At 48.4% G+C, this 15378-nt stretch overlaps 2 protein-coding genes across 11 annotated transcripts in view; one reads left to right on the top strand and one right to left on the bottom strand.

The window, feature by feature from the left end:
- Positions 1–15378, top strand: part of ATXN7L1 (ataxin 7 like 1) — a 462010-nt gene that overhangs the window by 69260 nt on the left and 377372 nt on the right. Inside the window, exon 3 of one of the 5 annotated variants that reach the window (XM_084977362.1) lies at positions 8554–8725. The exons of the other annotated variants lie outside the window; for them this stretch is intronic. The gene's annotated coding sequence lies outside the window, so the exon portion shown is untranslated. The remainder of the gene's footprint in view (positions 1–8553; positions 8726–15378) is intronic. 5 annotated transcript variants of the gene reach the window in all.
- CDHR3 (cadherin related family member 3) overlaps positions 1–15378 on the bottom strand; it is a 71568-nt gene that overhangs the window by 38022 nt on the left and 18168 nt on the right. For 5 of the 6 annotated variants that reach the window (XR_014816048.1, XR_014816047.1, XR_014816049.1 and 2 more), the window contains exons 4-6: positions 14066–14163; positions 2461–2555; positions 1561–1665 (exon numbers count right to left, since the gene is read on the bottom strand). Coding sequence is in view for 2 of the 6 variants with exons in the window: in XM_084977405.1 (XP_084833531.1) it covers positions 1561–1665; positions 2461–2555; positions 14066–14163 (298 nt within the window). In the remaining 4 variants the exon portion in view is untranslated. Of the gene's footprint in view, positions 1–1047; positions 1307–1560; positions 1666–2460; positions 2556–14065; positions 14164–15378 lie in introns of those variants that run through there. The other variant, XR_014816051.1, reaches the window with a different exon arrangement.

Raw genomic sequence — 15378 nt, 5'->3', positions numbered from 1 at the left:
CCCCCAAAACAGCCAAGGTCATGTTCTCTTTGAGCTGAGCCCAGTAGCTTTATTTTTAATTTTTTAAAAATTTTCTGGCTGAGCCTGCAGCTTGGGGAAGTTCCCAGGCCACACCACACCCGCACTGCAGTTGCAGCTTGCACCATAGCTGGGGAAACACCAGGTCCTTAACCCACTGTGCCACAAGGGAACTTGGTTGCTTTATTTTGGAAGACACAGTCCAAACCAGATGGCCTACGAGTTCTGCTCCTTGGGGGAACTCATCATTTTCTCCTTTGAAGCTCCTTTCGTCTGCTCTTCCACCTTACAGGCTGTGGTGTGGGGAGGGCATTGCAGAGCATGTTAGCTTGAGACCCGTGGCCATCACCTTCCTCTAGGGATTACTGATGGGTCTGCATTGCTGGGTTGGCTAAGACTTGAGTCTGAATCCAGGCTGGGATGTTGCAGCTATTTATAAACTGCCTCTATCCTGACCCTGGAGGAGCCCATCAGCAGAAATGCACTGGGCAACCTTCTGAGCTGCATCTGGCCACAGGCTTGGATGGGAAGCATGACGTGGGGGTGTCTGCTGCCATTCCCTCCGTGAGGACACCCAGCACCTGGGCTGTAGACTGTGATCACAATCCAGAAGTTTCACAACTGCGGTGTCTTTTGCCAAAAGGCACCAGGTGAGCCTGTGAAAGGAGTAGCCTTAATACCTACCAACCTCAGAATACTTTTGCAAGCATTCTACATAGTTCTGGGGCTCAGTGGCTTTTTGTTGGTGGAGTCTCCTGAGCTGAATTTATTCACAGCCATGAATACAGTTAACCCAAGCAGAGGATTTTCCAGTTTCCTGGTGGCTGGTTCCTGAGCCCAGGTCAGCAACTGGGGCAGGCAGAGTCTTGTAACCAGTAGGCCAGGCTGTTGGCAGGGTCATATGCTAGCTCAAAAGCCCATCTCCCCCTCCTAGACCCCAACCTATGATAGGCTCTGGTCTCCCATTTGTGCCTGGGCAGGTGCCGGGCACACTCCCGAAGGCTTCCTCTATCAGATTCGCTCACTTACCTTCCTCACCTCTGCTGGACGCAGGAGCCACCAGACACAGCCAGGTCTCCTTTCTGGATCCCCCACGGCAGGAGGAAATTAGAGCACCCAGCCGTGGGCAGACCCCGGAGGCAGAGAGCCGTTTCCTCCGTCCTGACAGTGGATGTGCTCTAGGATTCTGCTGTTAGGAGCCGTGAGCCCTCTACTGTACAAGCACCTGCCTTATGTTTCACTTTCACCCATGCCCAGAAGCAAAGCCCTGCCACAGGACATTGCGCCTGCGTCCCCCACCCATACCCAGAATCCCACGGTGCACGTGTATGTGGGGGCGTGGAGGCAGGGGGAGCCGAGGTGCAAGATGCAAGTCCAGAGCCCCAGATAAAGGACACAAGATCTGGAGGGCTTGTGTCTTGTCCAAGGGCTTCCCTCTGTCTTGTATGAAATGTGTCCTAGGAGGCTCGGCCACCTGAGAGAGAGATGGTGGTCCAGCTCGTGGAGCGCCCCGCCTCCCCAGCCCCTCACCCCCACGTCTACCTGGTAAAGCGAGGCACCTCGTCGTTGATGTTCACGATGTTTATCCGGAGCGCTGTGGAGGCTTTGAGCCCTTGGCTGTCTCTCACTTCCACCACGAAATGGTAACTGTGGGGCGGGGGGCGCTAAGTCAGGAAGTCAAGCTTTGCTGGCCCGACATCAAAACGGGGGAGGGAGGAAAGCGTCTGTTGCCCCCCCCCTGCCCGCCCCCCGCTTCTGGCTACCCTCTCCATATGCCCCGCGGAGGCAGACCTGCTACATCCACCCTTCTTTCCTGTTTCTAAGACCCCACTGGCTCCATTGCTCATCCTACAGTCATTGGTCACAGCCGCCACCACCACTGCCAGGCCGCACCCTCTGACTCCATCCTTCCCCAGGATATCCCTGCAAAGTGTACGGTACACCCACGTGAGGAGACCGAGGCTGCCCCGGGTAAGTACCCAGCCCTGGTTCTCACCCCCAGCACAAAGCCCAGAGCCAGGCCCTGTTGAACCCAAGAGCTGTGTGTTTTCACCCTCGAACCCTCGCCTCTCATCACTTCTTTCCTCACATCACTTCTTTCCTCAGAAACCTGCTGGCTTTCACTTTTCTGCTTAATGTCGGCAAACAGCTCTGTCTGCTGCCTCTCCAGAGCCAGAAGGGCATCCAGGGCTATCTTCCAAATGCTTTGGGAACCCTTTCCACACCTTCATTCTTGTGATCTGGAGATGAATTTTGAAGGGGAAGGAGGCCTTCCAGATAATGGCCTGACTTCTTCCTCTTTGGAGCTCCCTACCCTCTGAAACTTGTAGCAAGTTAGTAAACCATTCAGGGCCTCCCCAGCTGTCCTCAAGCTGCACTATGCCTGCTCCTGGACCCTCAGATCAAAGGTACTTCAAGCAAGGTCATTGGCAAAGGCCATACCTCCTGTGTCCTGCTTCAAAGTCAAATTCTGTTGTGGAGAAGAGGGTCGCATTATTGGACATTGTGAAATTCTCTGAAGACGGAATCAGGAAATACTAAAAGACAAGGGAAAAAATATAACTAAGCACACCTATGCAACTTTCCTTGGGAGATGAGTTTATTCAGTTCCTATTTTATTTTTTATTTTTATTTTTGGCCATGCCTTTGGCATGGAGAAGTTCCCCGGTTGGGGATCAAACCTGAGCCACAGCCGTGATGATGCCAGATCCTTAACTACTAGGCCACCAGGGAACTTCTAGTTCCCATTTTATATTCTTGGCATGTAGAACATTTTTGATGCATCAGAATGAGACCCAAAGGAACGGTTCTCAGACTTAATGGTTCTTGCTTCAAGAAAGCTCTGGATCAGTTGGTCTGAACCTCTGACCCTTCTGGGCTGCACCCTGAGAAACTGGTCACTGGGTCAATTACAGAATGACTATAAATGGTGCCCCTCTTCTGAGTCCAGCCTCCTTATCTCCATTACCATATTCTCATTTCTGCTTCCCCAGATAACTTCTGGCTTTGATTCTATGTCTTGATTTTAACCAACCTGTTTAAACACAGCTTCCTTGCGTTAGGAAATAGGACAATACTAAAGCAAATACAATCTGGTCTCTACCCTTAAAAGAACTCAGGATATAATGGGGTATGAAAGGATGGAAGGGAAAGAGGAGACAAGTATGAGAGAATGAACCTTAGCAGGGCCTGGAGTCCAAGCTGGAAACTGCTCTGGGAATATAGACTAACATTTTAACATTCAATCTCAGGGCCATGGCCACTGGTCAAGTCTTGACACATCTTGGGGTGTTGAGAATCTTTGTCCTCCTTGGTTCCCAGTGCTGAGCCCAGCTCTCATGAGGACCAGCACCACTGGCTCTGATGGGAACACAGGCTTATTTGTGCATCCCACTGAGGGCCAGCCCATAGGAGCCCCACCCTTGTCCACCCACGGGTGCTCATCAGAATTGCTTCCTTGGAGTTCCCATCCTGGCGCAGAGGAAACGAATCCGACTAGGAACCATGAGGTTGCAGGTTTGATTCCTGGCCTTGCTCAGTGGGTTAAGGATCCAGCGTTGCTGTGAGCTGTAGTGTAGGTCGCAGACGTGGCTCAAATCTGGTATTGCTGTGGCTCTGACATAGGCCGGTAGCAACAGCTCTGATTAGACCCCTAGCCTGGGAACCTCCATATGTTGCAGGTGTGGCCCTAAAAACACAAAAGACCAAAAAAAAAAAAAAAAAAAGCCAGAATTGCTTCCTTGCTCATGTGGTAGAGTCAAGAAGCAGGGGCAGGCCCTGGATCAAAAGAGCTGAGGCTAAGCTCTGGTTCTTACCTCAGGACCTGGGACAAGTTCCCTCCTTGCCTGTAATTTGGGGGTGAGACCACCAACTACTTCTTTGCATTATGGTGATGATTAAATCAGGATGCACACTGTTAAATGTGGAAGCCTCGTGGCAAGTCGTGAGGCTTACATATTTATAGCCATTTGTTCCAAAGGGTTCTCAGGGCAGAAGGTTTCATTATTTCCCACTAAGATGAGGAATGATCTCTGGAGCAGATCGTAAGTGGAGGTTTTGCAACCAGAGCCACAGCCCCTGAAGTCTAGAATCAAAGGAAACGCCAGGCACGCTTTCCAACCCAGTGATTTGCTGTGTTGTGATGGCAGCTGAGCTCCCCATAGAGAAGAGCAACTGCACAGAAAATAGATGAGAGCTCTCCTTCGGGGCCAATATACAATTTTTAAACCATTTTTTAAAGTGTTTACTTTCCATTGATTATTTAATAACATTTTTTTTCCTAGTGGGAATGAACATATTTTTAACACAAAAATTGGGAAAGATGGGAGAGTTAAAAAAATTCAATGTTAGTCACCTGTAAAATCTCATTATTTTCATGAATAGCCTTCGTTCTCTTCTGTGCAAACACGCCCCCTCCAAACAATTGAGATAATGTTCTAACCAAAATCATAATATTTTGTTCTTTTTATTTAGAGTTTATGAACATTCTTAAGTCTTATTTTATAGCCTGCTTGGTTAATGATGATACGGCATTCCACTGTAAGGGCTTATTTTACTAAGTCTGTCTTGCTGGTCACTTAGGGGGTTCCAACCCATTTCTAACAGGAAATATTTGGGCCATGCCAAGGAGTGCCCTTCTCCCAGCTGCCCCCTCCCCTCAAATAGCGTAAGCACATTGGCAACACTAAAAGGTGTGCCCTTTATTTATTTATTTTTTTAATTTTAGGGCTGCACTCACCGCACATGGAAGGTCCCAGGCTAGGGGTCCAATCGGAGCTGTAGCTACTGGCCTATGCCAGAGCCACAGCAAAGCCAGATCTGAGCCCCATCTGTGACCTACACCACAGCTCACGGCAACACCGGATCCTCAACCCATTGAGTGAGGCCAGGGATGGAACCTGCGTCTTCATGGATGCTAATCAGATTTGTTTCTGCTGAGCCTTGATGGGAACTCCCAAAGGTGTGCCCTTTAAATCCCAAGCCCCCCAGTGACTCTCCAGCTCACTGCGCAGGCCTGCAGCTGGCAGCACATGGGGTAGTCCTGGCTTTGTGAGCAGCGCTTCCCCGAAGAGAGTCCTCACATGGCCACAAATCAGAGCCTTAGCTGGAGGTGCTGGAACGGCAGGGTTCAGAGTCCCCTGGGGGAATTTACTAGATGCACCTGAATCTGGACACCTTTCCACATGAGCTTTGAAACACGCTGGAGATAGGTCCCCAGACCTGGTTGTTCCCAAACAGTGGAAGGTCTTGGGATACGGAGATGACAGCTCTGCTCTGCAAAAGGTGATGCTCAACTGAAGGGACACACAGAAGCTGAGGAACAGGGGCTCCAAAGGGGATAAATATCGAATATGATGGGGACAGAGAAGGAGGGTTCAGACCCATCTGGAACATGAATCACTAATTGGGGCATTTGAGTCGTGAGGAGGCTCTGCCGCCAGCCTGTTGAATCTGAATCTTGGTTCTCCCACTTTCCGGTGTGACAGCTTGTGCAACAAAGAGGAATAATGATAGGGCCTGCCCCATGGGGCGATCACATAAAGTTCTAGAACATTACCCAGCAGTGGTAAGCCCTTCAGATTTGTTAGCTACTACTGTCGAGTTAGAATGTGAGCTCCCGGAGGGGAAGGGCTTCATTTTATTTGCTGCCCTATCTCTATGTCTAACACACTGTAGGTGCTCCATAAATATTTGTTAAATGAGGAGTTCCCCTAGTGGCTCAGCAGGTTAAGAACCCGACTAGTATCCATGAGGATGCAGGGTCAATCCCTGGCCTGGCTCAGTGGGTTAAGGATCCAGTGTTGCTGTGACCTGTGGTGTAGGTCACAGACCCGTCTTGAATCTCACGTTGCTAAGACTGGTGTAGGCTGGCAGCTGCAGCTCCAATTGGACCCCTAGCCTGGGAACTTCCATATGCCTCAGGCGGGACCCTAAAAAGGAGAAAAAAAAATGTGTTAAATGTTAAATGTTGGGGCTTTCTTCGCTCCTATTTCCCACCTGAAACCAGCATTCCACCTTAAAGAATCTTAAAGCAAACCAAAAGGCGACAACAAAAATCTTGCCAACCTTTATAAAAAAATCTGTTTCAGTTCAATAATACTAGACTTGCGTATGAAACCTTCTCTAGCTCTGTCTCCAGTCTCAGCAAGCAAGAAAAAAGCAACAGCCACAGACAGAAAGGGTGGAGAACTGTAAGAACTGGAACACGGGGAATTTCTTTTAAATTTTTATTAAGAGGCTGATTTCCTGGAATCCTGATTTTTTTTTTTTTTCCTTTTAGAGCCAGGGTAATTTCCTTTATCCCTGAACCTACAAGCTTGTGTTAATGGGAATAGCAGTTTTGTACTTAGAAAGGAGATAATATCCATAGACTAAAAATATTGTGTCATGTGGCCATTTGCCAGCGACTCAGCAAAGCTTTCTGTAAAACCTGGCATTCTCTCCCCTTTTTAAAGGCTTGTTTAATCAAAGCTGCTCCCTTGATATTCATTCTTGGAAAACAGAAATTAAATAGAATGAAAAGCAACGGCAGTTCCTCCGTGCTCTGGTACTGGCTAAGAAAAGTCCTGAGTAATCAGATCAATTCGGTGAACAAATGCTTGTCAGACAAGCTCGCCAGCCTCCCCGCGGGGAATATTCTTTTACCACCACCCCAGGTTTCTCTGTTTGCAGCCCCTTGGCAGCTGCGCTTTGCTCAGGGACACAGAGCTGCTGGGTGGAGGACGAGGCGCGTGCGCGCTTCCTGCCCCATTCATTCTTCCTTGTGGCTTCAGTGAGGGGAGAAAGGAGGTTGCGAGGGAGCTGGCCCAGTTTCCCGAAATGTCAGGCTCCCCGGGGAGGGCTCGCCGCCTCCGGGGCGGCTCCCCCGCTGCTGCAGTCAGAGTCACAGGCGAATAATGATTCAACCCGTGCGGGGTTTGCAGCCATCAGTTGCTTTCAGGGCTGCGGTGGAATCAAGCAGCTAGAATTCAGCCTCCCAGCTCATAGGAACGGAGCCGTCCACATCCAGAGGCCAAGTTTCCAGAGGGAAGGACCTTCTCCCAAGTCCAGGGAGTGCCAGGGGCTCTACCAAGCCACTAAGAATGTGCCCAACCCGCAGAGGGCCCAGACAAAGCAGCCAAGGGCAGAAGGTTTCATTATTTCCCACCAAGATGAGGGATGAGCCAAGTTATCAAGCTGACACCACAATCCTAGAACTTTTCAGTGTAAGCTGAGTATTTTGTAAAAACCTCAGTTCTCCTCTTTCCTTCTATTCTACCCCAAACCAGCTCAGAGGGGAGAGATGGGGGCAGGGAGTGGGAGTGAAGGGCGCTTAGGAGGAAAAAACAAAACCTACCATTTGTAAAAAAAAAAAAGCTGTATATGCATTGTTGTGAGGGTGAGCTAGGTGGTTTGGTTTTTGTTTGTTTTTTGGGGGGAGTTGACTGTACCTGCATGCCACAGCAGGTACAGCAGTGGCAATGAGCCACAGCAGTGACAATGCCAGATCTTCAACCGCTAGGCCAACAGGGAACTCTGACAAGTGTTTGTTTTTAAGAAGGGCCACGGGTGTAAATGCAAAACGCTAGAGCTAGAGTCTTTTACAGAGTAAGCTGCAGATTCTATGCTCTCCGTATTGTCAGTCCTTTTCCATAATCAGCCTTTGATTCAGGCTTCCCTAATCTTAAGGACAGTGGCCCCCTTCTATTGGAGAAAGTCCCCTTCGCCAATATATTTGGTGTAGGAACTGTCCAATAGCACTGCTTTTCCTTTCTCAAGCATTTTCACAAGAATCTGGACGAGAAAGTGTTTTGCAAAGACTTCCAGCGATGACTCCAGAGTCAGGCAGATGCCTGGGGGTGGTGAGGAGTAGGGGTATGTGTGCAGGCGCCTGTGGTGGGGGTGGAGGTGCCTGGGGAGCAGGAAGTGCGGGATCACCCAGGAAAGAAAGGGGCAGACAGTTTGCAAACCAGGTAGAAAGGGCTGAGTGCCAGCTGGGCAAGGATCCCTCAGTTCTCAGTGGTGTCACCTGGCTCCCGGAAAGGCCTTGCTTCCTTCCCTTACTAGCCAGGAAATAGGGGGTTGGCTGTTCAAGGGATCTGAGAAGTCCCATCCAGGATCAGCGTAAGAGGATCCTTTATTCCCAGAAGATTGAAAGATGCTGCCTCGTCCCAGAGCCATGAGCAAGGTGGAGGCAGAGAGAGTTACTTCCCCAGCTGCCCTCCTGGTAGCAACGTTATTGCTCTTTTAATTTCATCCTTTGTCTGCCCCGGTAAAGACAAAGCACATTTCGCTTTATGCAAAAGTCCTTCCCTAATGGAAAGGCCACAAGAAAGCCCCTTAATGGAGGAACTGCTGCACTAGATCACTTTGCCTCCAGCTGTGCAACTGATTAACGTCCTTGAGTCTCCAAGGGGGCTTAGCTGCCATCACTGTGGCCTTTTCCAAGTAGCCGGGGGAGGGGAGTGTGGGGGTCGGGTGGGAGGTGGGGAGCCCATAGAGCCTCCTTCAGGAAGTGGAGAAAGGGACCACCCTGCATGGCTTTGTGTCCTGAAGCTTGCCTCTGAGCCTGCTCCCACCTGCACCCATCGCAACGCAGAAGATGCACAGACAGGAGCCACAAAGGCTGGGCCTCTGCGCACTGTCCAACCCAGAAGCCACCCACCATGGGCACCTGTGACTACAGAGCATGGGCACTGGAGCTGGTCTGAAAGGAGATGAGCTCAAGGTATGAAATACAAAGTCAGAAGACTTGCAATGAAGAAGGTAGACTATCTCATTCATCATTTTTATATTGTTTGTGTGTTGAAATGATCATAGTTTGGATATACTGAGTTTAACTCTATTGAAGTGAATTCCACCTGCTTCGTATTACCTTTTTCTTTCTTTCTTTTTTTTTTTTTTTTTTGTCTTTTTGTCTTTTTTTTAAGGGCTGCATTCGCAGCATGTTGGAGGTTCCCAGGTTAGGGGTCGAATTAGAGCTACAGCTACCAGCCTACGCCAGAGCCACAGCAATGCTAGATGCTACACCACAGCTCATGGCAACGCCGGATCCTTAACCCACTGAGCGAGGCCAGGGATCAAACCCACAACCTCATGGTTCCTAGTCAGATTCGTTCCCACTGTGCCGCGATGGGAACTCCCATTTTACCTTTTTAATGGGGCTACTATTGAAACCACACAGCACTCATTTCTGGCTCACAGTCTGGCTCTATTGAGCAGTGTAGGTCCCACCAATGCACAGCTGTGTGCTTTTAAACTTTCTCTAAAAGAGAGGGAGCAAATACCAGTGTTTTCTGTCTCAGCTGCCATTTTACACACTGAAACTGTGACACACAGTTTCAATTTACTAAGCTGGATAAGGGGGTAGGATTTGTTGTTGTAAAGGAGTTGGGGGTTCCAGACATGTCCTGGAGTTATTTTTATTTTTTACTTTTTAGGGTCGCAACTGCAGCATACGGAGGTTCCCAGGCTAGGGGTCGAATTGAAGCTGTAGCTGCCAGCCTACACCACAGCCACAGCAACACGGGATCCGTGCCACGTCTGCAACCCACACCACAGCTCACGACAACGCTGGATCCTTAATCCACTGAGTGAGGTTAAGGATCAATCCCATATCCTCATGGATACCAGTCGGATTCGTTCCGCTGAGCCACAACGGGAACTTCTTAGAGTTATTTTTAAATTCATCCTTCTCCTCTAGTTGCCGCCACCAGCAAGGTGACTCCTGGAACCCACCAGGTAAGATGACAGGCACGAACCAAGCCTAGGTAGCGTCCTGCACATGCTTTGTCTTTTCTTAAAGACTGGCGTGCTTGCTCAGGTCAGTGGGTCCCAAAGGGCAGAGGGCATCAGAATCACCTGGTAAGCTTGGGGTCCACTTTGGTGTTCTCATGCATTTTTGGAAGCATCCTAGGTATGTTCTCATGCAGGGGCCTGAACACCCTCTGGGAAACACTCCTAAGCCAGTGTTCCCAGCCTTTCTGACCAGACAGATTGCCCGAGGGAGCTGGCAAGTATACAGAGTCCCAGGCCCACCCCAGACCCACAGAATCCAAAACTCTAAGGGGAGTGGCCTGGGACGTATGGGCAACAGTGTCTTAAAGCAGCAAAATAAGTCGGACAGAGAAAAATAAATACCAGATCATATCACCTATATGTGGAATCTAAAAAATACAACCAGTGACTATAACAGCAAAGAAGCAGACTCAAAGATCGAGAAAACAAGCTAGTGGGGGAGAGGGGTGGGGGAGGGCCAATATGAGGGTTAAGCGGTACAAACTATTAGGTATAAAATAAGACGTATTTACAAGACAGGGAATATAGCCAATATTTTATAATAACCATAAATGGAGTATAACCTTTAAAAACTGTGATTCATTATGTTGTACACCTGTAACTTATATAACGTCGTATGGCAACTAGACTTCCATTAAAAAAGAAAAAGCAGAGGTTCTCAATCCTGGCTGCATAAGAGGTCACTCCGGGGCTTTAAACACCTGATGCCTAGGCCACAGCCCGGGCCAATCACAGGAGACCCTTAGCGGGCGGGGACCCAGATCTCTGTGCTTTTTAAAGTTCCTCTGGTGGTTTTGATTTACAGCCAGGGTTGAGAAGCTCAGGTTTGGTCAATAGCAAATTAACCCATCTCCTTTCCGCTTGTACAGAGCAGAATATGTCATTTCATACCCCCAAGTGGCCAGAATAAAATGTCTATGTACAAAGGCATGTTAGCCTTGACCGGTTATTACCTTTTGCTAGTCTGGGAAAGGTTCCTTCTAGATTATGTTCACTGCGCCTGCGGGCTGAGTGTCGATGTTCCGTGCAGCTGTTCATCCCAGCCCAGGTGTTAAATGCTTCATTAACAATTTTTGCTGCAACTTCAAGTGTCCCCTCCCCAGACAACTCCTAAACTTGCTGCAGAAGCCACGTTGCAGCCACCCGGTTCCAGGTTCCAAGCCCCTGCAGCTGTTCTCCGACACCCTTTGGTGGCATTACATTTTCTTTTAAGGGAGCAACACCTGCTGTATTTGCTCCTCACCTGGGCTTTCCTGGCATCTAAAGGGTAACAAACTGATCTGGGAGGTGGGTTTTTTTGGTTTGTTTGTTTTGTTTGTTTTTTGCTTTTTAGGGCCGCACCTGCAGCATATGGAGGTTCCCACGCTAGGGGTCAAATCGGAGCTGTAGCTGCCGACCTATGCCACAGCCACAGCAACACGGGATCCAAGCTGCCTCTGAAATCTACACCACAGCTCATGGCAACACTGAATCCTTAACCCTGAGCGAGGCCAGGGATCTAACCCACAACCTCATGGTTCCTAGTCGGATTCGTTTCCACTGCGCCACGATGGGAACTCCTTGGGAGGTTTTTTGAAGTGGCCATGACTTTGTTCCTTTTGCCTAATTCTGGGAAGATACATTAAAAGTGGAGATTTAAAAATAAATATTTTCCGGGAGTTCCTGCTGTGGCTCAGTGGTTAACGAATCCGACTAGGAACCATGAGGTTGCGGGTTCGGTCCCTGCCCTTGCTCAGTGGGTTAAGGATCTGGCGTTGCCATGAGCTGTGGTGTAGGTTGCAGACGCGGCTCGGAGCCCGCGTTGCTGTGGCTCTGGCGTAGGCCTGTGGCTACAGCTCCGATTCGACCCCTAGCCTGGGAACCTCCATATGCTGCGGGAGTGGCCCAAGAAATAGCAAAAAAAATAATAATAATAAAAATAAATAAATATTTTCCTTCACAGCTGAGATTCCTTCCACTCTGCCCCGACTGGTTCTTGTACAGACTTCATAGTGATGATCTTACGAGTTATTATTTGGTGTATGCATGAATGTCTCCCATCCAGACTGTAAACTTCTAGAGGTACAGAGATGTGTCTTACTCATCTTTGTATCCACAGCATCTAATACAAAACCTGGCACATCGTGGATTCTTGATAAATGTTGAAATAAACTAAAGGTATCAGGGAGGTACTATGCTTTCAGTTGCTGACTTATTCGCCATCCCAAATCTCTTTTCTCCAAGTCACCGTTATGCAACAGTGGCCATAGGCCACAGTTTTGGCCACAAAACACTCCTGGGTAAGGTTTTTAGGAGGGACTTTGTTTTCCCACCGAAAAAGGGAGAAACTGGGTTGGCATGCTCCCCTTTATCCTACACCCCTTCCTGCTTTCTTTTTTTCTTCTTCTCCTTTCCTGGAACTTAGAGGTAAAGATTGGAGGTACAGCAGCCACCTTGTGATCATGAGGTGAACAAAAAGAGGACAAAGCCAACATGCACTGGATGGAAGAGCAGAAAGATAGGAAGAGCCCAGGTTTCTGATGGTAACAGCTGTGCCAGCCCTGGAGTGTTCAGGGACCTTCCTCTGGACTTCTTGTTATGGAAGAAAAACTTCTTGTTATGGAAAAAAAATCATACATCCACCACTATGGTTAAGTTTGCTGTTACTTTCAAACATATTTGTAACTTATATAACAAATGTGTTATTAATAAGCATGCCTCTAAAGCATCTGGTATTACTCTTAGCACGTAGTAGGGACCTATTTAGTGTTTGTGTATAAATCACTTATTCATGCAAATAGAATCTTGGATGAATGAATGGGTTGGTTGGTTAGTTGTTTGAGAAAAGGATCGTCTTTTTTTTTTTTTTTTTTTTGCTTTTTTAGTTCCCAGGTTAGAGGTGGAATCGGAGCTCTAGCTGCCAGCCTATACCACAGCCACAGTAACGTGGGATCTGAGCCGTGTCTGTGACGTTCACCACAGCTTACAGCAACACCGTTCCCTCACCTGAGGGAGGCAGGGACCGAACCCGTATCCTCATGGATACTGGCTGGATTCATTTCCACTGCACCATAACGGGAACCCCCTGAAAGGATCATCTTCTAATGATAACAAACTATTCCCTAACTTATGATATGTTCAATAATCTTAAAAGAGCTTTGTTGCAAACCCTGTGGAACACATTATATTGGTCCTGGAATTCACTCCCAAAGCTCACTTCCTCCTGTTAGAGAAAGTAGACCCATTGAAACTGCGAATCAGGGAACCAATGCAGAGAGAGCCTCCTGGTGTTGCCAATTTGCCAAATGCCAGATTCCAAGTAGTCTCTTCTCTGTAAGGTGGGTTTGCGGGAGGGTTGCCTGCTCCAAGCTTAGTCGGGTGGCACTGGCTTTGCTTTTTTGTCTCCAACCTGGGCTGCCCTGCTGCAGTGAGTGCACAAGGCCTGTTGGTGGGCAGAGCTAGGAGCTGAGGCATCCTTGCCCAGGAGTAAGCTAAGAGGCTTCTTGGCCTGAGGGTTAGTGGCTACAGGAGCTTCACTGGCAGCCCCTTAAGGAAACTGATTAAAAAGGGAGAGAAGAGCCATCAGCTGACTCAGACTGAAGCGGGAGACAACACGCCAGGATGCAGTCTCCTGTTTTCTCCGTGGATTTCCTCCTTTTCTTTGGAATTCCTGGGACTTTCTTTTAATTTTTTTTTTTTTTAAACTTGGCACCAAGCAGCATGGCTTCATCTCTTGAGAAGGAAGTGTTAATGCCTGCCTATGAGGTATACATTTTATGCTTATTTTTTAAATAATATAGGAGCTCCCTGGTGGCCTAGTAAGCTGAGGATCCTGCATTGTCATTTCTGTAGCTTGGGTCACTGCTGTGGCACAGGCTCGATCCCTGGCCCAAGAACTTCTACAGGCCGTGGGTGAGACCAAAAAATAAATAAAATAATACAGCTATTTTTTATCACCTTAGAATTTAAGAAGATCGGGCAGTTTTGATACACCAGGCCCTGGTCTAAGGGGCTTTAAAGCAACTAATATTTACATCCCCCTTTTGGGGCAGGTGCTATTCTACTATTCTTCCATTTTCCACATGAAGATATTGAAGCTCAGAGAGGTTAAGAACTTGTCCAAGATCACACAGAGCCGTGATCTACTCAGGGGAGTCTGTCTCCTGAGCCCCCTCACCCAACCCAGGTTCCTCCTACCACCTCCACCCTGCAACCCATCCCGCTGAGACCCCAGGCTCCTGGTCAAAGGGCACATAGAAAAGCCCCTCTTCCATGTAACAAGGAAACTTACACTGAGGGGTATGTTTTGTCTTGTGTCTTCAGGATCGAAGGCCTCAAACTGGTAAAGGAATCCAGGATTTGCTCCTTCCACTATGGAGAGGTCTAGACCTATGTCAGCATCCAAAGGGGCAAAAGAACATTTTCTTAGACAAAGCGAATAAGGAATTCCAAAACCAGGACAGCTGTGCACAGTCAAAGGGAGCCAGGTGTACTGGTGCTGCAGGAAAGGAGAAAGCAGTGAGAAAGGCCACGAGAAAGACCACTGGCCAGCTGGCATGGGTAGATCCATTTATGCGAATTAATAAAGAGCTAGGCTTGGCCAAGCAATATTAAGTCTGCATAATTCCTGGGTTCGGAGGCGGCTAGGCTACTGCTGTTTGGGGGTGGAGGATGGGAGGGAGGCCAGAAGGGCCAAGAGGTGCAAAGTAACTACAGGTGGGAACCTTCAGGGCGAGGCTGCTTAGGTTCCAGCCACTTTCACGTGCAAATTCCTCCTCAACCAAGCCAAGGTCACCCCTCAAGTGCACTTAGCATCTCAGCAGAAATGAGTCTCTGAAATGAGAGGCCGTATGGTGGAACGGAGAGGAGATGGAAAAAGGGAGGGGGAGGGTTACAGCAGCTTAAGAAAAGGACCCAAAATGGATTTCAACTGCTTTAGAGTTCTCAGCAGTCAGGGAGGGAGGGAGGAGCAGGGCCTGCCCTGCTCGGCCCCAGGCATCTCTTGCTGAGAGGTGATGAGAATTTTAACATTAACTCATTCCTTTGGAGGCACTGTGCTGAGGACTTAGATGTTTGCTCCTTTCATCTTCACAACAGCCATCTAAAGTAGGTATTATAATTGTCTCCACTTTACAAATGAAACAGGCTCAGAGAAGTTGCAAAGTTGTCTCAGCTGGCAAGTAATAGAAACAAATTTTAAACCCAAGAGTCTGACATCTGAGCCTGAGCTCACATTTTATCACTGCTCATGCTTTCACTCACAAAATATTTACCAAGTTCTCAGCATGGACCCAACACAGATCAACATGTTGGGAGTACAGCAGTTGACAAAACACAAAACCCTGCTGTCTTGAAGCCTGAGTTCTAGTGGGAAGATAGAGATAATAAATGCATAAAATATGTAAATGTTACTGAGCAGCGTTCTGGAGAAAAATAAGTGAAAGGAGTGTCGTGAGTTGGGTTAAATGTTATCTAATGTGCTTCTGGAAGGTTCACTGACATTGGAGTCAAGATTCTTAAAGGAATGAGAAGGGGACATAGAGATGCAGGGGAAGGAGCGGAGGAAACGGCAGATGCAAAGATGCCGAGATAGGATTGTGCCTG

The sequence above is a fragment of the Sus scrofa genome, chromosome 9, assembly GCF_054392235.1.
Source record: "Sus scrofa isolate SSC_HxYL_T2T_F1_AM1 chromosome 9, Sscrofa_HxYL_maternal_Yorkshire_Landrace_v2.0, whole genome shotgun sequence".
Lineage (NCBI taxonomy): Eukaryota > Metazoa > Chordata > Mammalia > Artiodactyla > Suidae > Sus > Sus scrofa.
Note: the sequence above shows the minus strand (reverse complement) of the source record. Positions and strands in the feature narration are given on the sequence as shown.